This window comes from Arachis stenosperma, chromosome 4 (assembly GCF_014773155.1).
Source record: "Arachis stenosperma cultivar V10309 chromosome 4, arast.V10309.gnm1.PFL2, whole genome shotgun sequence".
Taxonomy (NCBI): domain Eukaryota; kingdom Viridiplantae; phylum Streptophyta; class Magnoliopsida; order Fabales; family Fabaceae; genus Arachis; species Arachis stenosperma.
The window spans coordinates 148,404,260-148,423,717 of NC_080380.1; the positions used below are offsets into that span (position 1 = coordinate 148,404,260).

Here is a 19,458-nt window from a genome sequence, read left to right on the forward strand (position 1 = left end):
GAAAATTTAGTCAAATTATTGAAATTATCTAACGATTCTTACTTATCAACTTCAGGTAAAGTCGACTGGAGTGAGTTTTTACTTATTAATTGTTATTTTGTTAATTATTATTTTTAAGTTTTCACTTTTGTTATTTTTTGTTATTAATTATTAATTAAAAGATTAAGGAACAAAACAATTTAAACTTGTTTTGACACCATTTATTTGATTTAGCTGAGCATAGTAGTGAGCTGAATAAGGAAGTCTTGGGATGTGTTTGTTTTTTCCTTGGCAACTTCAAACGTGCATTGAATCTGCTGTTCTGTTTCAAACTCAAACAATGCGATCAGCTGTTTCAGATTTTTCAGATCTTGTGTGTCTATTATGTTTGTGTGTGTGTGTTTTTTTTAATGTAATTTGTTATTTTCTAACTAATTTCTAAGCAATTTCAAAGTTGATTAATTTTAAGATAATCCTTTTTGATAGATAGTTTTTTTAAATTTAAAGTTTTATTCCATATGTAAATTTTTATTAAAATAGCTGTTTGAAATTAAGATAAAATATTTTATATCTTTACTTTTATCTGAAAATCAAATTTATATAATTTGTAAATTTTTGGAGACTACTTTTTTATTCAATAAACCACGGGACTAATCTCCAAAAAGAAAAAACTAAACGTAAACTATTTTAGAAAAAATAATTTTAAGAGTCACATAAAAATGTAAAGCAGCACAATAATAAAGAGAAAACAAATAACATCTTAATTACAGGTAACCGTCAAATATTGTCAATTTATATTAGCTTTTTCTGAACTCAGTGTCGAGAAATATGACTAATTAAGTTGATCGCATCATAATTCAATTGTAGAGACTAAAAATCTAAAAGAGTGCAAATTTTATTGATATTAGAGATCCAAGTTCACTGCAGTTTTAGAATAAAGTTTTATCTCAATATTTGTAAAGCTAAGATTCAAAACCAAGAAGGATATCTCGAAGTTCGGTTTTGGGTGACCATGCATAAATCAATGTTGATACTGAAACAAGCAACAAATATGGCCGTACAGTCTTCACAATTCTATCGCAAGGTACTTTTCTATTCTTAGTGACTGTACTTAGGGGTGTATATGGGTCGGGTCATATGGGTCCAGCCACACTGAAATTAATTTAATTTAGACCCGATTCGAAATATATATCAGATCTAATTTTTAAACTATAACCTGACCATAGATTCGATAAAACTTTCGTATTTTCGGGCCGGATAAAAAATAGATAAAAATCGGGTGAAAATCAGATATTTAACATGTAAAAATCACCTAATCTTTAACTATGATTTCATCATTTACATAGTAAAATTCACTTAGAAAAAATATAACAAAAACAAACCATTCTCTAAAATTAAAACATAACTACAATCAATACTAATATTGTCTAATAACACCAAATATTTAAATCAATACAAATAACACAATATTATACATTAGTCTAAAGTCTTATGTATTTTAAACATAAAACATTAACTTATAATCTTATAATGACTAATAACACAAAATATTAAGGTTTACAATGTTTAAATATCACATAAAAATAGTCATCATCCATTACTAATAACAAAAAATATTATTTGTATACGATGATCGGGCAATTGGGTCGAATTCGGATGACCCGAGTTATGGCTCGGACCCAATCCGAAATAATGATCGGGTCTATTTTTGACATCCTTATCTGACTCTAAACCCGATAAAATCACACCAAATTTGTTCATAAAAAATTCGGGACCGAACCGAATCTTCGGGTCGAGCCAGGCCACGAACATTCCTAACTGCACCATCCAAATTTGGCTTGATAAAATTTTATACAAAATAATGCTAATATATCTGCTTTTTCTCAAAGACATTAACTTTCTTTTTAATTAAAGAGGATGCAATTTGGGTAAAGTGGTAATTTTAGGCTAAGAATAGAGTTGTTTTATGAATTTTATCTTCATTACGGATTTTGTTATTCTCAAAAATAAACTTGTTCTTATAACACTATAGAGCACTCATTGTACTGGAAAAGAAGAGCAGCCAAAGAACCTCTTTAAGGGAGGAATGAAGAGACAAATTTGCACTTAGATAAAATTATAAAGGATTGATGAAAAAGTTGTTTGATCTTAATATATAGACTGATAGACACGCCTAGTATAGGTCTATTGTTTGTTTAATGAGATACGGATTTATAATGGACACAGTAGTAGTATGTAGATATCCACAAAATATATAATTTTAAGGCTTATTTGAACAAATTTTTAAGAAAAGATTTTTTTTTTCGAGTTATATTTTTTAAAAGATTTTATAAAAAAGTAAAAGTAATTTTATGTTTGAATATATTATACAAAAAGATTTTTTTATTTATCAATTATGTTTGGATATAATGATATAAAAATATTTATTTATTTATTTATTACATGAAAAAATATTTTTTTTAAGAAAAAAAGATCTTTTAAAAAAAGATGTAAATTACAACTTCTCAAAAAAAAATTTTTTTATAGTGCTATTAGAAATTTACCAAACACGCTAAAAAATAAAAAAAAGATATTTTTTCATCGAAAATAATTTTTTTTATCAAAATAATGGCTTCCAAACAAGTATTGTTTGGGCGCGATAAAAAAGATTTTTTTTTATTTTTTAGCGTGTTTGGTAAATTTCGAGTAGTAAAAGTAAAAACACTAGAAAAATCAGAAAAACATCTTTTTTGAGAAGTTATAATTTACATCTTTTTTTAAAAGATCTTTTTTCCTTAAAAAAATATGTTTTTCATGTAATAAATAAACAAAAAGTACTTTTATATTATTATATCCAAACATAATTGATAGATAAAAAAATCTTTTTGTATGAGATACCCAAACATGAAATTATTTTTACTTTTCAATAAGATCTTTTAAAAAAAGATAACTCGAAAAAATATCTTTTCTTATAAACTCACCCAAACAAGCCCTATTGTCTCTCTTTAAAGTTAAGACATTGAGACATAATGCAGTGTTTATTTAGTGGGTGTATCTACCAAATTTTGAGACAACTCACACCCATATTTCATGTTTGGTTTTTAAATACATAAAATAAGAAGAGACACGGTAGTACACATTAGTATACAAATACATAAAATTTGTGTACTGCTACTTTATTGAGACACTAAGACACAAAGGTTAAATAATAAGTTTTTCCACTTCTATCTTTAATGGTGGTGATGGTGGTGATTATTATTTTTTTTGTATAAGGATAATATTGACATTTTCAATTTATGTTCTGTCTTGTACATAGTTACCAAACAAAGTGAAAATTTTGTATTTCCTTATATATATGTCTTCAATATTTGTGTATTTGTATCTATGTCTTCACTTATATATGAACCAAACACAGCCTAACTTATGAAACAGATTTTTTCACTTTTATCCCCTAAACTTTTTTCATCCGTCATTGATGTCGCTGCCGCTTCTGACGATTCTCTCTCTCCGCACTCTTCTTCCCTTACGTTTTTTAGATATGTGTCACCTCCACATAGCTGCCGCCACTCTTTTAAATCAGTTGTCTTTACCAGCCGTCCAACCTTCCCGACACAGCAAATTCTAATGCCGTGCCGTCTAGCGTATTTGACCCAACAAATCGTAATACCGTACTCTACCAATTTCTCACCGTCTCCATTGTTGCTATCATTCATTCTCATGTGATTTTTCTAATTTTGGTTATAGTTATTGTGGTTATTGTTTATGTTTTTTTTATTTTTTTTTGAGATAAATGATAATTGTTAAAAAATTATCAATAAATATTTGTTGATAATTATAGATGATGATGGTGATGATAAATTTGATAGTGGTAGCAATGGTGGTAATAAATGTGGTGATGATTGTGGATGATGGTAACGGTGGATATAGTAGTGTTATTGGTGAGAATAAATTTGTCATTTTCTATGAAGTACATATACTTCATTGATATATTTTGGGCATTGACATTCATCGACACTGGTTCAATACGCATGTCTGTCGTGTTTAATTAAAAAAAATTCTTATTCATACACATTTAGATTAAATATCATTACGTGTCAGTATGTCGTTATTTTTAACTTGTATTCTTGATATGAGTTTAGAAATAATATATATTATTATTTATTAAAATAAAAAATATTTTAAATATTTTAATATAATAAAAAAATATTAAAAATAATTAAAAAATTATTTTATATTTTAATATCAATAACAAATCAAAATATTATTGTAATTTATTTAAAAAATATTTTATATTATATATATTATGTCTTTGTATTTTATAAAATTTTAAAATTTATATGTCTGCCTGTTCTATTGTGTCATATCCCGTGTCAATATCTATGCTAGGTCATTTTTATATTAATGTGAATTCTATGTACGACGTATACTGTTGTCAAACAAAATAAAATGTTTATGTATATTTATATTTGTGTATTGTACTGTGTACTGTCTTTATGTTTCTGTCTATTGCTAGTGAGCAAATAAACGGAGTCTAAAGGTCATCGTGTGACATGTGACGCCAAAAAAATTTGTTGGTGTTTATCTTTTAATTATTCATTAATTTCAAATTTATTATCTTTCTTTTAAAAATAAAAGAAGTGTTGAATTATTTAATTCATCTGTGAAATTATACTTGTGCAATATTTTGTTACAAAACCTAGTTGATTAATTGGCACATTTAGAGTTTTATAATCCGTTTTTTTATATATAATTTAGAAAATAATTAACATGTATAATATTAAATAAGATGATAAGTTTTTTAAATGGTTAATACATGATTTTGTATTTAAGTTCTAATAATTTATGATAAATGTGTATTTAAGCTTATAACATGTGAGATTTATATAGTATATATTTCTCATTTTAGTTTGGTTTCTCAATTTTTTATAAATTATTTTATTTTTATTGGGCTAGTACAAATAAAACAACACACTGTTGGTAAAGCCCGTTATCTCAAAAAAACATATATGTAGGTATACCAGGGTTGAAATCAAAATCACTCCAAGAGTGAGCTAAGCTAAGTAAGCAAACTAGGTTGAAGAAGAGAAGTTGCACTTCACAAAACTCACTTCTCCGCTACACTTTTTCACTTTTGGCTTTCCTAAGATGAAACTGGCGGGGATAAAATCGGTGGAGAACGCTCACGATGATTCCATTTGGGCTGCCACGTGGCTCCCCTCAACCGCCTCCCGACCGCCGCTTCTCCTCACCGGCTCTCTGGACGAGACTGTCAGGATGTGGCGCTCTGACGAGCTAGTTCTTGAGCGCACCAACACCGGTCACTGCCTCGGTGTAGCCTCGGTCGCAGCTCACCCCCTCGGCTCCATCGCCGCCTCCTCCTCGCTAGATAGCTTCGTTAGGGTCTTCGATGTTGATTCCAATGCCACAATTGCTACTCTCGAGGCTCCTCCTTCTGAAGTCTGGCAAATGTGCTTCGACCCTAAGGTTAATTGTTTGTTCTCACGTTGCTATTATTTTCCATTTTTCTATTCGTTTATATCAGAGCATAAGCATAAATCAACCCAAAAAATTTGAGTTCTTCATAATTTAAAAGAGTTTTATTAAATAAAATTTCATAGGGTGTTTTGGAATTTAAAATTAAAGGAGGTACTTTATTTATTAAATAAACTGCATGAATAATGGCATATTACCAAAAATAAAGAGGGAGATTTGATTGAAACATAAGTCTCAACGCAACTAAGTTGGTGAATTATACTTTAGAAGAAAAGAGATATGTAAGGCAAATTCTAGACCATTATCCGAAGGTATACTTTTAACTTTGGAATTAGTTTGTGTTTCAATCAAGGCAATGAAATTTTTAACATGTTGTGAATTGAGTTTTGCTTGAAAGGACCGAAATGTCTAAATGCAATAACTCAAAACTGGTACTAGCTCTATTAAAGCGTTGAGAAAATGGCAATTTTCTTTGCTTTGAAATATGATATACATCACAAGTTTCTATATGGTGCGAGGAAATAAAAGGAACATGTCTAGGTAAAATATTAAGTCGTTGTGCGAAAATGCCACAAATTGGAAGGTGTGATAGGTGAAGTTTGTAAGGAGTTTATTTTGTGAAATGTAGAAGATGGACCATTATGTAGAGCTTGCTTAAGATATATAACCCTGATGAGAAAAGGTAAGTTCACAGTGAAGTTTGTGTGTAATTTTAGAAATGGAAATTAAATTGAAATTAAAATGTGGTAGGTAGAAACATCATGAATAATTAATGAAGAAAATTTGACCACCCCTTTGTGAGCAACAACATGTGAACCATTAGGCATGTAAACAATGATAGGTTTAATAGGATAATATGATGAAAACCATGATAAATTGGAAGCAAGGACAAATCCACACTGGCATAGGGAAGAACTAGCGGCATTGGGGTTGAACCAAACATAGTCTCTGGTTGATTTATGCTTGTGCTCGATCGTTTATTCAAAAATTGAAGCTTGTAGATGTTGGTTGAGCTATATATAGTGACTGGTGTGACTATGAAAATGCAATAGCTGATGATTATGCAAATTTAATGGCTGGTTCTATTCGTGTTAGCTAGCTTTGCTTGATCATGCAGTTTTGTTGTGGGAATGATCTATTCCGACATTTACATTTACTTTTTTATTTTTTTGGATTAATGAGAGACATATTCTTTGTTGAAAGGGGAATACCTATCTGCTAAATCAGAATTCCGGTTGCTTGCTGCATGTTGAACATATTTGTTGAAACAATTAACAGGGAATATTTGCATTCTTATATATGTATGCATCATTTTTCTTTCTGGAGGAAGTTTTTTTGCTTCCCACATGTAGCCTTGTTCTAACGTCTCTTTCGGGGATGGTCTTAGTAAGACCAAAACAAGTAGAAACCATGATAGTGGACTTATGGTCAGCCATGCTTATTGAAAACATTATTTTTTCTTTCGATTTGGCTGAGAATCGGATAACTAGGTTCGTCCTTTTCCCTTATCCTTGGTGTTTATCACTGGTGTGGGTATATTATTGTCACCATAATTTTTGTTATTGTGAAAGCCATGTTATAGTTTGACAGATTAAACACATGCGTTGATTGAGTTTCCTTTGTCCCTTTTGTGTTTCTTGTGTAGTTGCATTAGCAATTTTTCATGCTTAAAATATACGTTACTTATACAATATACTTGTTTGTTTACCTTTTCAAGAATTTTGTATTTGTCTTTTATTCTGATTAAAGGTCAGTTTGTACGGTGTTTCTTTCCTTTACATATGTAATATGTAATTCACTTTTTGTTTTCTTTACCTTTTCTTCTTCCCTAAGTCAAGTATCCTATTCATAGATACGAGGTTATTGTATTGATCATTTCAAAATTATTTTCTAATTATTTCAATGTTTGATTCTATATAGACATTCTTCAGTGTTCTAAGTAAATATTTTTTAGCTCTTCTTTGTCACCTTATGCTCTGAATTTTGTAAGTTCATATACTTGGCATTTATCATTTTAGTATGTTGCTTCTTTTATCTTTCTCCTTAACTTATGGTGATCCGGTGTACCTTAAAATTGAGATTGAAAATTTTCAGGTATATGTGAAATTTTGTACTGAAAAGAACACATTCATGAAGCTTTCACCCACAATTGAAACTTATTATATCTCAATTCTGTTGGTTATTTATTCAAATTAGTACTTTGTGCCCATTTATGGAATCTGTTTGTCACTTAGTGTATGCGCACACTATAACAAAAATTTCTGTTGCCCTGAAGCATTGCGATAGCAGTAAATAAAATTGACGATTTTGTTGTGAATAGATTATATTGTACATTTTAACTATAATGTAGTAGTTATTGAATTGGCAAAAATTCTTTTTCTTCAGGGTGCTGTTTTAGCAGTTGCTGGTGGAGGTAGTGCGTCGGTCAAGCTTTGGGACACTAACACATGGGAACTCGTTGCTACTTTATCCATTCCTCGTCCAGAAGGATCCAAACCCACGGACAAAAGTGGCAGTAAGAAGTTCGTCCTATCGGTTGCTTGGAGCCCTGATGGCAAGCGGCTTGCTTGTGGCTCAATGGACGGCACGATTTCTGTCTTTGATGTTCAGCGTGGCAAATTTTTGCACCACCTTGAGGGTCACTACATGCCAGTACGGTCTCTTGTTTATTCTCCTTACGATCCAAGGCTACTATTTACAGCTTCGGACGACACTAATGTCCACATGTATGATGCTGAGGGGAAAGCTTTAGTTGGCAACATGTCGGGTCATGCTAGCTGGGTATTGTGTGTTGACGTGAGCCCAGACGGGGCTGCCATTGCTACAGGTTCGAGCGATAAAACTGTAAGACTATGGGATCTTGCCATGAGGGCGTCCGTGCAGACAATGAGCAACCATACAGATCAAGTGTGGGGAGTAGCATTTAGACCGGATGGACGAGGCGGTCGCCTTGCCAGTGTTTCGGATGATAAGAGCGTATCCTTGTACGATTACTCCTGAATTAGATGATATGCGCAATGACGACATGTAACTTTTACTTTCTATGAAACCTTGGTAAGTGGTAACTTCTTAGTGCATTATTTACGGCAAACTGACTTGAACAAAATGCATGGTTGTAAATGTTGTATCCGTATTTGATTGAGTATCCTTGTTCCCCTGATTTGTTCCTCGTTGCGATCAAGCATTAAATTTATATTGCCATTTTCTAATTTATCCTTAGCAATGGGAGTGGTCCTATCAGACCTAACCAAGTTTGTCATGAAACAAAATCTTGGTCCAAGATTATTCTAGGTGTGTGTTATCCTTTTGTTCCTTTAACTGCATTTTTATTAATTTATCTCTTTCACACTCTTTTGTTACTTATATATGTTGTACAATTTATACATTTAAGGAAGTTCATCCTTTCTTTTCCAATCAAATAACACCACTAAGCACTAACTTAAAAAAATGCCCTTAAGTTTTAATAGAGATATGTACTATCAAAGTCGAATTAAATCTCAATTTGGTCCCTGAAATTTAGCTCGATACTCAGAATGATTCCCACAATTTCGTTGGTTCCAATTAGAACTCCCAAATTTGCAAGTGTGGCTCTAACTTGCCCATGCGATAATCTCCATCACCAGAATGCTGATTTGATGCAATTATATGACACGGTGGACACTACTCAAACGATGGCGCATTGGTTTCGAACCCAGACTTTTTGGAAACCACGTCGTTTCAGTTTTTTTGGGTTAAAACTCTCTTTCTTTCCACTACGACGATCATAAGTTGCCAAACATTAAGAAAATTTCTTACACTATGTTCAAATTACTCTTTGTCAAAATAAATAAATAAATGAAAAATTCTCCAAATACATTAGGTTGATAATACCCAATATCTAGTCTAAAATAATCCTAAATGTGGCACTTATTTTCCAGACTCGTTGAATGTTTTCAAAACACAAATTGAACTATAATCATATCGTTTTAGTTTTGGAACAAAACCCTAATTAGTAATTACATCTTAAAAGTGACAGAAAAGAAAAAAAAGAGAAGGGCAAAAAAAAAAAAAAAAAGCGCCAACGAGACAAAGTAAAAAAGGAATCGGGAATAAAAAAATGGGAAGCGGTAGATGCTGCAGTACGTGAATTAGGTGAAGTTGGCAGCCAAAACCCATAAAAGCAGCACCTTCCATCCAAACAGTGAAAAAGCCCAATGTACTTACCAAACAAACAGAAACAAAGAAGTTACCACCACTGACCTTATTCCCCTACATCAACGCCCTATACGACGTCGTTTATCTCATTCCAACGTAAAACCCCATTACCGTACGGTTTTAACGTATTCCAGGATCCAAACAGAGACGATAACCAACCAGCTAGACAGAGAAGTGAAGAGTGTGTGCGTGGGGTATATGGGGAATTATAGTGATTTTTTAAACTACGACGAAGAATCGAAGAATGGTTAAAAACCCGTAAAAGCGTAAACCCTAGTTGTTTAAATAGCCTCCAGCTTTCTCCACCTTCGTCTTCGCTCTCTCTCCAACTCTCTCTCTCTTCTCTCTCTCTCTCTCTCTCTTCGGAAACTGCACACACACAGAGGGAGGAAGACAGAGAAATAGCACGCACGCTTGCAAAAACTCTCTGTTCGATTCGTCGTTGTTCTCTCTAAACCCTAGAGAACGCGCTTCCTAGGGTTTAGATTCCTTATCTGTTCTGAAAATTTTGAAGTTTGGCAGCTCTGATCGGAGTTTATTTGATCGAGGTGGTTGATATGGATCTTCCTAGTCTCGCTGTTGTGCTCCAAGCTGCTCTGAGTCCGAATCCCAATGAACGCAAAGCAGCTGAGCAGAGTTTGGATCAGGTTTGAGCTTATTCGATTTCTGATTGTTAAATTTAGATGCTGATCGGTATTGAGATTGGGATTGAATGGGGTATGTGTTTATTGATCATGTTGTTGAATGTTTGAATTGCTTGGGCTATTTGGATAGTAATTAGACTTTGAAAGCTTGTGCTATTTACAAAGTAACTAGATTTTGAAACGAAATTTGATTTTGTCGTTGGATGTTGGTAGTGGTGTCAATTTTGTGTTGCAGCATAGCTTTCGAATTTTAATTTGATAAGTATTTCATTGGAGTGAAGTGTTTAGGAATAATGGGCATAGTGAAAAGAAAAGGATAATTCAGCTTTATGGTTGGTTTAGGTGTCAATCTCACTTATTATAGCTTGTGAATATTTTGGTGTGGATGGTAATTGAATCTAATAGTATTCAACTTAAATGAGTTTTCTAAGTTATATTATATATGTCTTCTACAGTTCCAGTTTGCGCCTCAGCATCTGGTGAGGTTGTTGCAAATCATTGTTGACAACAACTGTGATATGGGTGTACGTCAAGTTGCTAGCATTCATTTCAAGAACTTTATTGCGAAGAATTGGTCCCCTCTTGAATCTGGTATGCCTTTATATTGCTTCTAGAATAGTAGTTAGACAGTGGATCCTTTGTTTGATTGCTGATTGCACACCATTTCTTGTTTGAATTAGATGCCCCAGAGAAGATATTGCAAAGTGACAAAGATTTGGTGAGGGATCACGTCCTTGTGTTTGTGACTCAGGTTCCTCCTCTATTGAGGTACTATTTTGTGGCTGGTTCGTGTTTGATACCAACATGTTCTTTATTTTGATTCAATTTGGTTGATGCCACATGTATTGTAACTTGCTGGAAGATAATCATAACATAGTTGTTTCCATGTTACTTGTGTTCTTTGTCTACTTTTATTTGTAGGGTGCAACTTGGTGAGTGCTTGAAAACAATTATACATTCTGATTATCCTGAGCAGTGGCCCCATCTTCTCGACTGGGTGAAGCACAATCTACAGGATCAACAAGTCTATGGTGCCTTATTTGTGCTGCGGATTCTTGCCAGGAAATATGAGTAAGTAGCTGTTATATCATTCAAATTTTTTTTGGCGTGCCCTTTTCTTTCTGATCCACGAGTTCCTATTTATGTTGTAATTGTAGATTGGAAAAAGAAAAGCAAAAATATATTGAACTACCAACTTCCTCTTTCATATCTTATGATTATTTAATTTTATCTTTTAAAATCTTGATGAGTATTAATTAGAATCTTGGAAGGTTTTTATTTCCGTTTATTTCATTTTCTTTTCCCTTTTCATATTGTTTTTGCTTATAATATGCTGGTTCTATAAATTATGTGATTTTGTTTTCAGGTTTAAGTCAGATGAGGAGAGGACACCAGTTTATCGCATCGTTGACGAAACATTTCCTCACCTTCTCAATATATTTAATAAGCTTGTCCAGATTGCCAATCCATCGCTTGAAGTGGCAGATTTAATCAAACTCATATGTAAAATATTCTGGTCATCAATATATGTAAGTTTTCTTTTATGTATTTCTTAACTGAAAGGTTTATTATAGCCATAGATAAGAGCCTCCTGTTCTCAATTATGGAGCTGAGTTTATGACATGAACAAATAAAATGCCAACTTTATGTTAATGCTTGTTTAGTTTTGATAATCTTTGCCACAATCTCAATTTTTTCTGTGAACTTTATTTGGTGTTTCTTCTGCTTGTTTATGTAATTTACTATTGCAATTCTGAGATTGTAGTCATATATATATTTTGCAGTTGGAGATTCCAAAGTTACTGTTTGATCAAAATATATTCAATGCCTGGATGGTACTGTTTTTAAATGTATTGGAGAGACCTGTCCCAGTGGAAGGCCAACCTACGGATCCTGAGCTTAGAAAATCATGGGGTTGGTGGAAGGTCAAGAAATGGACAGTTCACATCCTTAATAGGCTCTACACTCGGTATGTTTGATTCATCAAATTTTAATTGATAAGTTGCTGTGAGCATTGTTGTTAGGTTGAATATTTTATTACGTTGTTACAGATTTGGAGACCTGAAGCTTCAAAATCCGGAGAATAGAGCATTTGCACAAATGTTTCAAAAGCATTTTGCAGGACAGATTTTGGAGTGTCACTTAAATTTATTAAATGTTATCCGCGTTGGTGGCTATTTACCCGACAGAGTTATCAACTTAATCCTTCAATATCTAAGCAACAGGTAATTTTATGGTTTTTGTTGTAATTTTGTATATCTGAACTACATAGCTTCCTTCCATTCATTATGGTGCCCCTTTGTTCCCCCCTTGCTTTAGGAAATCGTAGAAGATACACAGCTTTCCCAACATAGTTTCTAGAAAAAATATAAATACTAATCCTTTAATTTACAGTTATTCTTGTTGCTAGTCTGTTACAGATGTTAGTTATGAATGACTTTTAAGCACATAGTTGAATTTTACATCTGATGGTACATCTATATTGTTTGTAATTACCAAATTTCCAATTAGACCCTGGAATATCTTTCTGTTATTTGATAAGTTATGAATCCTTAAAGTTTACAAGTAGTTAAATTGTTAATTTGCCCCAATAATTTGGAATTTACCCTTTCTCAATTCTTTATTGTATGCAGTATTTCAAGGAACAACATGTATACTCTGCTACAGCCTAGGCTTGATATCCTCCTTTTTGAAATAGTCTTCCCTCTTATGTGCTTTAATGATAATGATCAAAAGCTTTGGGATGAAGATCCACATGAATATGTGAGGAAAGGCTATGGTAAGTACCATTATTGGTTGAACATGTAAACAATGTTTTAACATTTTGTAATTGGAGTGAGATTGCTTATGTCTTGGCTTTCTCTTGTAGACATTATTGAAGATCTGTACAGTCCGAGGACTGCGTCCATGGATTTTGTGAGTGAGTTAGTGAGAAAACGTGGGAAAGAAAATCTTCATAAGTTCATTCAGTTCATTGTGGAGATTTTCAGAAGGTAAATGTCTGATTTATTGTTAGTAAATTAAAGATTACAGTTGGTTGCAATATTTATGTTCTTATTCTGGTAGGTATGATGAAGCTCCTGTAGAATACAAGCCATATAGACAAAAAGATGGTGCCCTTCTTGCCATTGGGGCACTCTGTGACAAATTGAAGCAAACTGAACCATACAAATCTGAACTTGAGCGTATGTTAGTTCAACATGTTTTCCCTGAGTTTGACAGTACTCAAGGGCACCTTAGGGCCAAGGTATACTGTCCTATTATCTTACACCTCCCTTTCTTTCTTTTACTCCTTTGTTTAGAAGCAATAAGAACGTCTTAAAATAAAATAGAGGAAATTTGCAAGTCATGAATGGAAAATTAGGGTATGAATGAATAATTAAGACTGCCTCTTATGGGGGAGGAAGGTGGTACTATTTGGTTCAATAGCGAACCACTAGTCCATAAAGAAAAAAAGTGGCGTTACTAAATTATCCAAAATTCAGAAAATGAGCTTAAAACGATGAAAGTTTATATATTGACGATGTTCATCCCAAAAATATTATTCTCTCCTGCCATGAGTTATACCTTGCCAATGCTCTACAAGTTGGGAGTATGCAAAATGTGGGGTCCATTCAAGTACAGAACATAAATGCAGGGAAATAGTGGAATTACCCATTACATAATCTTTTGAAATTTCAATTTTCTTCCTGTTGGCTTTACTATAAGTTAAACATTATTTGTTTGCAGTTCCATATTTTAGTTTGATTTTGTGTAAGCTAATTTGAATTTGGGTTAAAGATAATGATCATGAAATTTTAATTTCTCAATTCTTAATAATTTTTGGTGCACTCTATTTTGCATTGGAAAACAGGCTGCATGGGTTGCAGGACAGTATGCCCATATTAATTTCTCAGATCAGAACAATTTCCGAAAAGCATTGCACTGTGTTGTATCCAAAATCCGAGATTCTGAACTTCCTGTTCGAGTTGATTCAGTATTTGCTTTGCGGTCTTTCATCGAAGCTTGCAAAGGTGGTACCTTTTTTTTCCTTTTTGGTTTCAGTACTTCTCTCTATGTGGTTGATATTATTTATCCTTAATGTCTTTTCTGTGTTGTTGCAGATTTGAATGAAATCCGCCCTATTCTTCCTCAGCTCCTTGATGGTACGTGTCTGGAAATTTTATCTTCAATATTAATTTGTCTTACTGAACAGGCAGGGCTGAATTGAATTTTTTACAGAATTTTTCAAACTGATGGATGAGGTTGAGAATGAGGACCTTGTATTTACTTTGGAGACAATTGTGGACAAATTTGGGGAAGAAATGGCACCATATGCTCTTGGGCTGTGCCAAAATTTGGTAATTTTTTTTTTCAGTTGATTCTATAAACATTTACTTGAAGGGGAGCCTTGGAGCAACGGTTTGAGTTGTCTCTGAGGTCACAGGTTCGAGTCGTGGAAACAGCCACTGATGTAATTATCAGGTTAGGTTGTCTACATTACGCCCATTGGGTGCGGCCGTTCCCGGACCCTGCGTTATCGCGGAATGCTTGTGCACTGGGCTGCTTCTAAAAACATTTACTTGATTTAGATAGCTAGGAATTTTATGTTGAATAACAGTTGTGTCTTTTATTTTTTTTTTTTATCTTTTTTCAACAGGCAGCTGCATTTTGGAAGTGCATGAATTCTGCAGAAGCGGATGAAGAAGCCGACGATCCAGGTGCTCTAGCTGCTGTTGGCTGTTTGCGTGCCATAAGCACAATCCTCGAGTCAGTGAGCAGGCTTCCTCACCTTTTTGTTCAAATTGAGCCAACTTTGCTTCCCATAATGCGTAGAATGTTAACAACTGATGGTCAAGGTACATGCCCCCTCATTTGATACAATTTTCTATCTTACTGTTGAATTTTGATGTAAATTTTATGCTATGTTCCCCTTCCGCCCCAATGGGTCTTATGGTCTTTATTGAGAATTTAGGATATTCATCGTTTTAGATTATATATGTAATGAGTTCCAATTAAAAGGTGAAGTTACAAACATGCTTGTTTAATTTGCACACTGTTTATAGTTTACAAATCAAACTTACTTTGCTTGAATGTTCATGCTTGTATCCATTGTCATCTGTCCATGCCTGCAGAGGTTTTTGAGGAAGTTTTGGAGATTGTATCGTATATGACCTTCTTCTCTCCAACAATATCATTGGATATGTGGAGTCTTTGGCCATTGATGATGGAAGCACTTGCAGATTGGGCAATCGACTTCTTTCCAAGTATGTTAGCACTTCATTAGCTATCCACTCACTTTCATGCGCATATTTTTGATAATACGTGGATTACTTATTGCTTTAATGGTGTACTAAAAGCTGGAGATAGTTGGTGTATCCCACTAAACCTGAAGATAAATTCGTTTTTTCCCCTTTGATAAAAGAAGTATAATCAAGAAAAGATAGATGATACAAGAAGATGGGAGGCAGGAGATCCTCCATGAAGAAGATAAATATTCTTATTATCTGATTAGAAAATTAGGTCATCATCATTTGATAAAGAAAATAGCTAAAACCATAACATAAGCTTTTTTCTGCTTAAATGAGATGAGTTTTTACATTATATAACTTTCAATTGGTACATTAACCCTGTGCCTGTACTGGTCCAAGTACATTTGGTGTAGGTTCAAATTATGTGCTCATTTTTGGGGAGAAGGGGGTATTTGTGCATATAGGTTGCCTTGTTAGATAATTTTTCATTGTTTTCCATAACTTCTAGATACATATTAACCTCTAAACATTTGCAGATATTTTGGTTCCTTTGGACAACTATATTTCAAGAGGAACTGCTCATTTCCTTACTTGTAAAGAACCTGACTATCAACAGAGTCTGTGGAATATGATTTCATCTGTAAGTTATTTTCTCATTATTGCTCGAGTTATCACCTTCTATGATGAAATTTGGTTGTTCAAAATGGTGGTTATTATTTTTGCTCTTACTAATGTTGTCACGATTCATATTTCATGTTGCAGATCATGGCAGACAAAAATATGGAGGACAATGATATTGTGCCAGCTCCAAAACTTATTGAAGTTGTCTTCCAGAACTGCAGAGGACAGGTGGATCATTGGGTTGAGCCATATCTTAGAATCACAGTTGAACGTTTGCATCGAACCGAGAAATCGTATTTGAAATGTCTTCTCATACAAGTGGTAAGGGGTTGCCGATAAAATTAGCTTCTGTTACCGTAGCTAGATTTTCTGGGCCCATTTTTCTCTTACTAAAAGTTAAAAAAACTTATTCTTGACTTTTGGCATTACTTTGCTTGGCAGAATAATTATGGTTTTTACTTTTCCGATATATTTTTAAATTCCAACCTAGATGTATTTTTGATTGACCACAGATTCAGTTAATCTAGTATAATTTTTTCAAGCTTATGTAAGATTGTCCGGGGCTAAAGATATAATAATTCCCTCTAAGAGCTAGTTTTTCCAGATTGCAGATGCTCTTTACTACAATGCAGCACTTACCCTCGGCATATTGCAAAAGTTAGGTGTTGCAACTGAAGTCTTCACTCTCTGGTTTCATTTGTTGCAACAAGTCAAGAAGAGTGGTGTACGCACTAATTTCAAAAGGTTTGTTCTTTTCTTACCCATTCTTTAGCCCTTATTCTAGCTTTACTTAGCTGTTTCAAACAAACAGGAGAAGCTGTTTTCTGTGATAATTTGAAGGTCTTACTTGTCATAAATTGATAATCTTTATGCAGGGAACATGAGAAGAAAGTTTGCTGTCTTGGTCTTACATCTTTACTGGCACTCCCAGCCGATCAATTGCCTGGCGAGGCTTTAGGCAGAGTGTTCCGAGCCACTCTTGAACTTCTAGTTGCCTACAAGGAACAAGTTGCAGGTATCTATGTTTGCCCTTCCGTTGACGAGATGTTACAATCTTGTATTCATTAAGGGCAGTTGATTTCTCTGTTTTTCTTGGCCATATAACATTTGTGTAATCTGTGGTGTGCCTAACATTCAGTCTAACTCATACAGAAGCTATAAAAGAGGAAGAAGCTGAAGATGATGATGATATGGATGGTTTTCAAACAGATGACGAAGATGAGGATGTCAATGGTTCTGACAAGGAAATGGGAGTTGATGCTGAGGATGGGGATGAAGCTGACAGTATGACCCTTAGAAAGTTGGCTGAGCAGGTGAGATTATACCTAAATAACATTTGCATGCATATGTAAAATTTGAATCTAATATAGAATACTAGATTTATCAATTCCACCAACATATGGCAAGTTCCAGTTGACCAGTTGTATTGTCTTAACAGGTCTACTTTTCAAAAATAGGGCCTGACCATTCAAATTTATAGTTTTCTGGACGGCGTTTTGTTTTTGTTTTTTTTTTTTTTATATATGTATATATTTTTTATCTTTTTCCTTTATGTCTGTTGCCCATAGGCAAAGTCATTCCGACCCAATGATGAGGATGATGATGATTCTGATGACGACTATAGTGATGATGAAGAGTTACAGTCCCCAATTGATGAGGTGGATCCTTTTGTTTTATTTGTGGATACAGTCAAAGGTAATCTTGAAATTGGTTACATTTGTTATATACAACATCATTTATTTTTGCTGTTGTCTGACATGCCCTCATATAACTCTTGTAGCTATACAATCATCAGACCCCTCCAGGTTCGAGAACCTTACCCGCACACTCGAGTTCAATTATCAAGCTCTTGCCAACGGCGTTGCCCAACATGCTGAGCAGAGAAGAGCAGAGATTGAGAAGGAAAAGTTGGAGAAGTTATCAGCTGCAACAGCCTCTTAAGCATCTGAATGTACATTAATAGTGTTGTTCCTTTCTCTTTTGGGGTTTTCTCTCAGGTTTTCAGTTTTCGACCCATTCTTTAGTAGGATCACAGGGGTTGCCTATTTATTTGAGGCGTTTGCTAGCTCTGGTCGCAAATTAGGTTTTGGGCCTCAAAGAATTTGCAGTTTTGAAGCGGCCGGAGCTTTTGTTCCCCGTTGACTGGGAAGGATGTTGCTTTCAAACAACCGTGGGAGTTGACACTTTCTCCAGGTCATGTCAAATCTATTGGTTTTGGTGCTTTTGGGGGGCCATTCTTTTGGTGGAATGTGCCCATTCAATGGAAATTAGTTATGTAATATTTGTTGCCTGTCACATAGATGGGGAATGTATTAGGGTCGCCAATTTGCCGAATTGGTAAAATTTTTTGGTGAAGGGTGGTATTAAGAAAATTTTGTTTTTTCGTAAAGAAGCCTTTTCTTTGTCATAATTTTTCGGTCATCAGATGAGTTATACAAGCCTCTTAAGGGTGGTTGGATCAATGCAGGGTGTAAAACATTTATGATCAATTCTTCATTTATGTGTAATATGTTGTGGGAAAAAAATCAGCTCGATTTTTGTTTTTTTCGATCACTTTGTCCCTTGCAAATTGCAATGGAGAAAGATTACACTGGCAGTACAAAATACCTAAAATAATGACATTACGGTATTGCCTCATTTAAGTTCGATTAATTCTTTAAATTATTGTCTTAATTCGCTCATTTCCAATTCTCTGATGATCACAGGTGCCCTTTTAAGAGAAGAACAATGTTAATGTACCGGAAAAGAAAAATAAAGTGCTTCTGGTATTTCCATTTCATGGATGATGCATATAAATCTTAGTGGGTTGGCGCTTGCTTTTACAAAAAGCATCACGTTTGTGTTGTCACGTTGCCACACTCGATCAAATCGGATTCTCTCTTACTCAGTTAAGATTACAATTACCTAAAATGTTTCAAATATGAGTTCAGTTAAATTCATCCTAAAAGATTGGATTATCTCTTACCCAATTTCAATTACAATTACGTAAAATGTTTCAAAATATTTGGTTAAATTCATCCTAGAATACTATAACTTCAGTATAGGATTGAGTTTCTCTAAAATAAAGGAGTTGATACAATGATAAAATAAGAGAATAATGATTTTTAAATTAGGATAATGAAATTTACATATAATAGGAGTTACAGATTTAATGGTGATAATTCATTATTTTATTACTCTATTTAACTATAATTTTTTTATAATCTTGTTTAATTAATAATATTTTATTTAATCACATAATTTTAATGTTATGAACTTATGATGATAGTAGTATTCAATTAGGAAGATTGTCGTAGAATTTCAGCACTACCCAAAAA

The 19,458-nt window shown here is 33.6% G+C and overlaps 2 protein-coding genes across 2 annotated transcripts; both read left to right on the forward strand.

Moving 5' to 3' along the window:
• Positions 1–4,976: 4,976 nt before the first annotated feature.
• Positions 4,977–8,775, forward strand: LOC130973218 (WD repeat-containing protein VIP3). The gene is made up of 2 exons (XM_057897653.1): positions 4,977–5,442; positions 7,837–8,775. Exons 1-2 carry the CDS (start codon positions 5,104–5,106, stop codon positions 8,449–8,451), a joined length of 954 nt encoding a protein of 317 aa, XP_057753636.1. The 5' UTR covers positions 4,977–5,103; the 3' UTR covers positions 8,452–8,775.
• A 1,024-nt stretch (positions 8,776–9,799) lies between these two features.
• LOC130973849 (importin beta-like SAD2) lies at positions 9,800–18,778 on the forward strand. The gene is made up of 22 exons (XM_057898534.1): positions 9,800–10,292; positions 10,745–10,880; positions 10,970–11,057; positions 11,211–11,360; positions 11,656–11,818; positions 12,074–12,258; positions 12,341–12,514; positions 12,923–13,068; positions 13,159–13,282; positions 13,356–13,536; positions 14,143–14,302; positions 14,393–14,434; positions 14,511–14,629; positions 14,929–15,127; positions 15,404–15,535; positions 16,057–16,160; positions 16,283–16,462; positions 16,746–16,885; positions 17,017–17,156; positions 17,294–17,454; positions 17,710–17,836; positions 17,922–18,778. The coding sequence occupies exons 1-22, from the start codon at positions 10,203–10,205 to the stop codon at positions 18,080–18,082; spliced, it is 3,102 nt and encodes a 1,033-aa protein (XP_057754517.1). The 5' UTR covers positions 9,800–10,202; the 3' UTR covers positions 18,083–18,778.
• Positions 18,779–19,458: the final 680 nt, after the last annotated feature.

Excerpts from the sequence above, each read along its gene's own strand:
- LOC130973218 (XM_057897653.1), top strand. The coding sequence starts at position 5,104 with ATGAAACTGGCGGGGATAAAATCGGTGGAGAACGCTCACGATGATTCC. Across the intron at positions 5,443-7,836 it reads AAATGTGCTTCGACCCTAAG|GGTGCTGTTTTAGCAGTTGC; the intron begins GTTAATTGTTTG and ends CTTTTTCTTCAG.
- LOC130973849 (XM_057898534.1), top strand. The coding sequence starts at position 10,203 with ATGGATCTTCCTAGTCTCGCTGTTGTGCTCCAAGCTGCTCTGAGTCCG. Across the intron at positions 11,058-11,210 it reads CAGGTTCCTCCTCTATTGAG|GGTGCAACTTGGTGAGTGCT; the intron begins GTACTATTTTGT and ends TTTTATTTGTAG. Across the intron at positions 16,161-16,282 it reads TGTGGAATATGATTTCATCT|ATCATGGCAGACAAAAATAT; the intron begins GTAAGTTATTTT and ends TTCATGTTGCAG.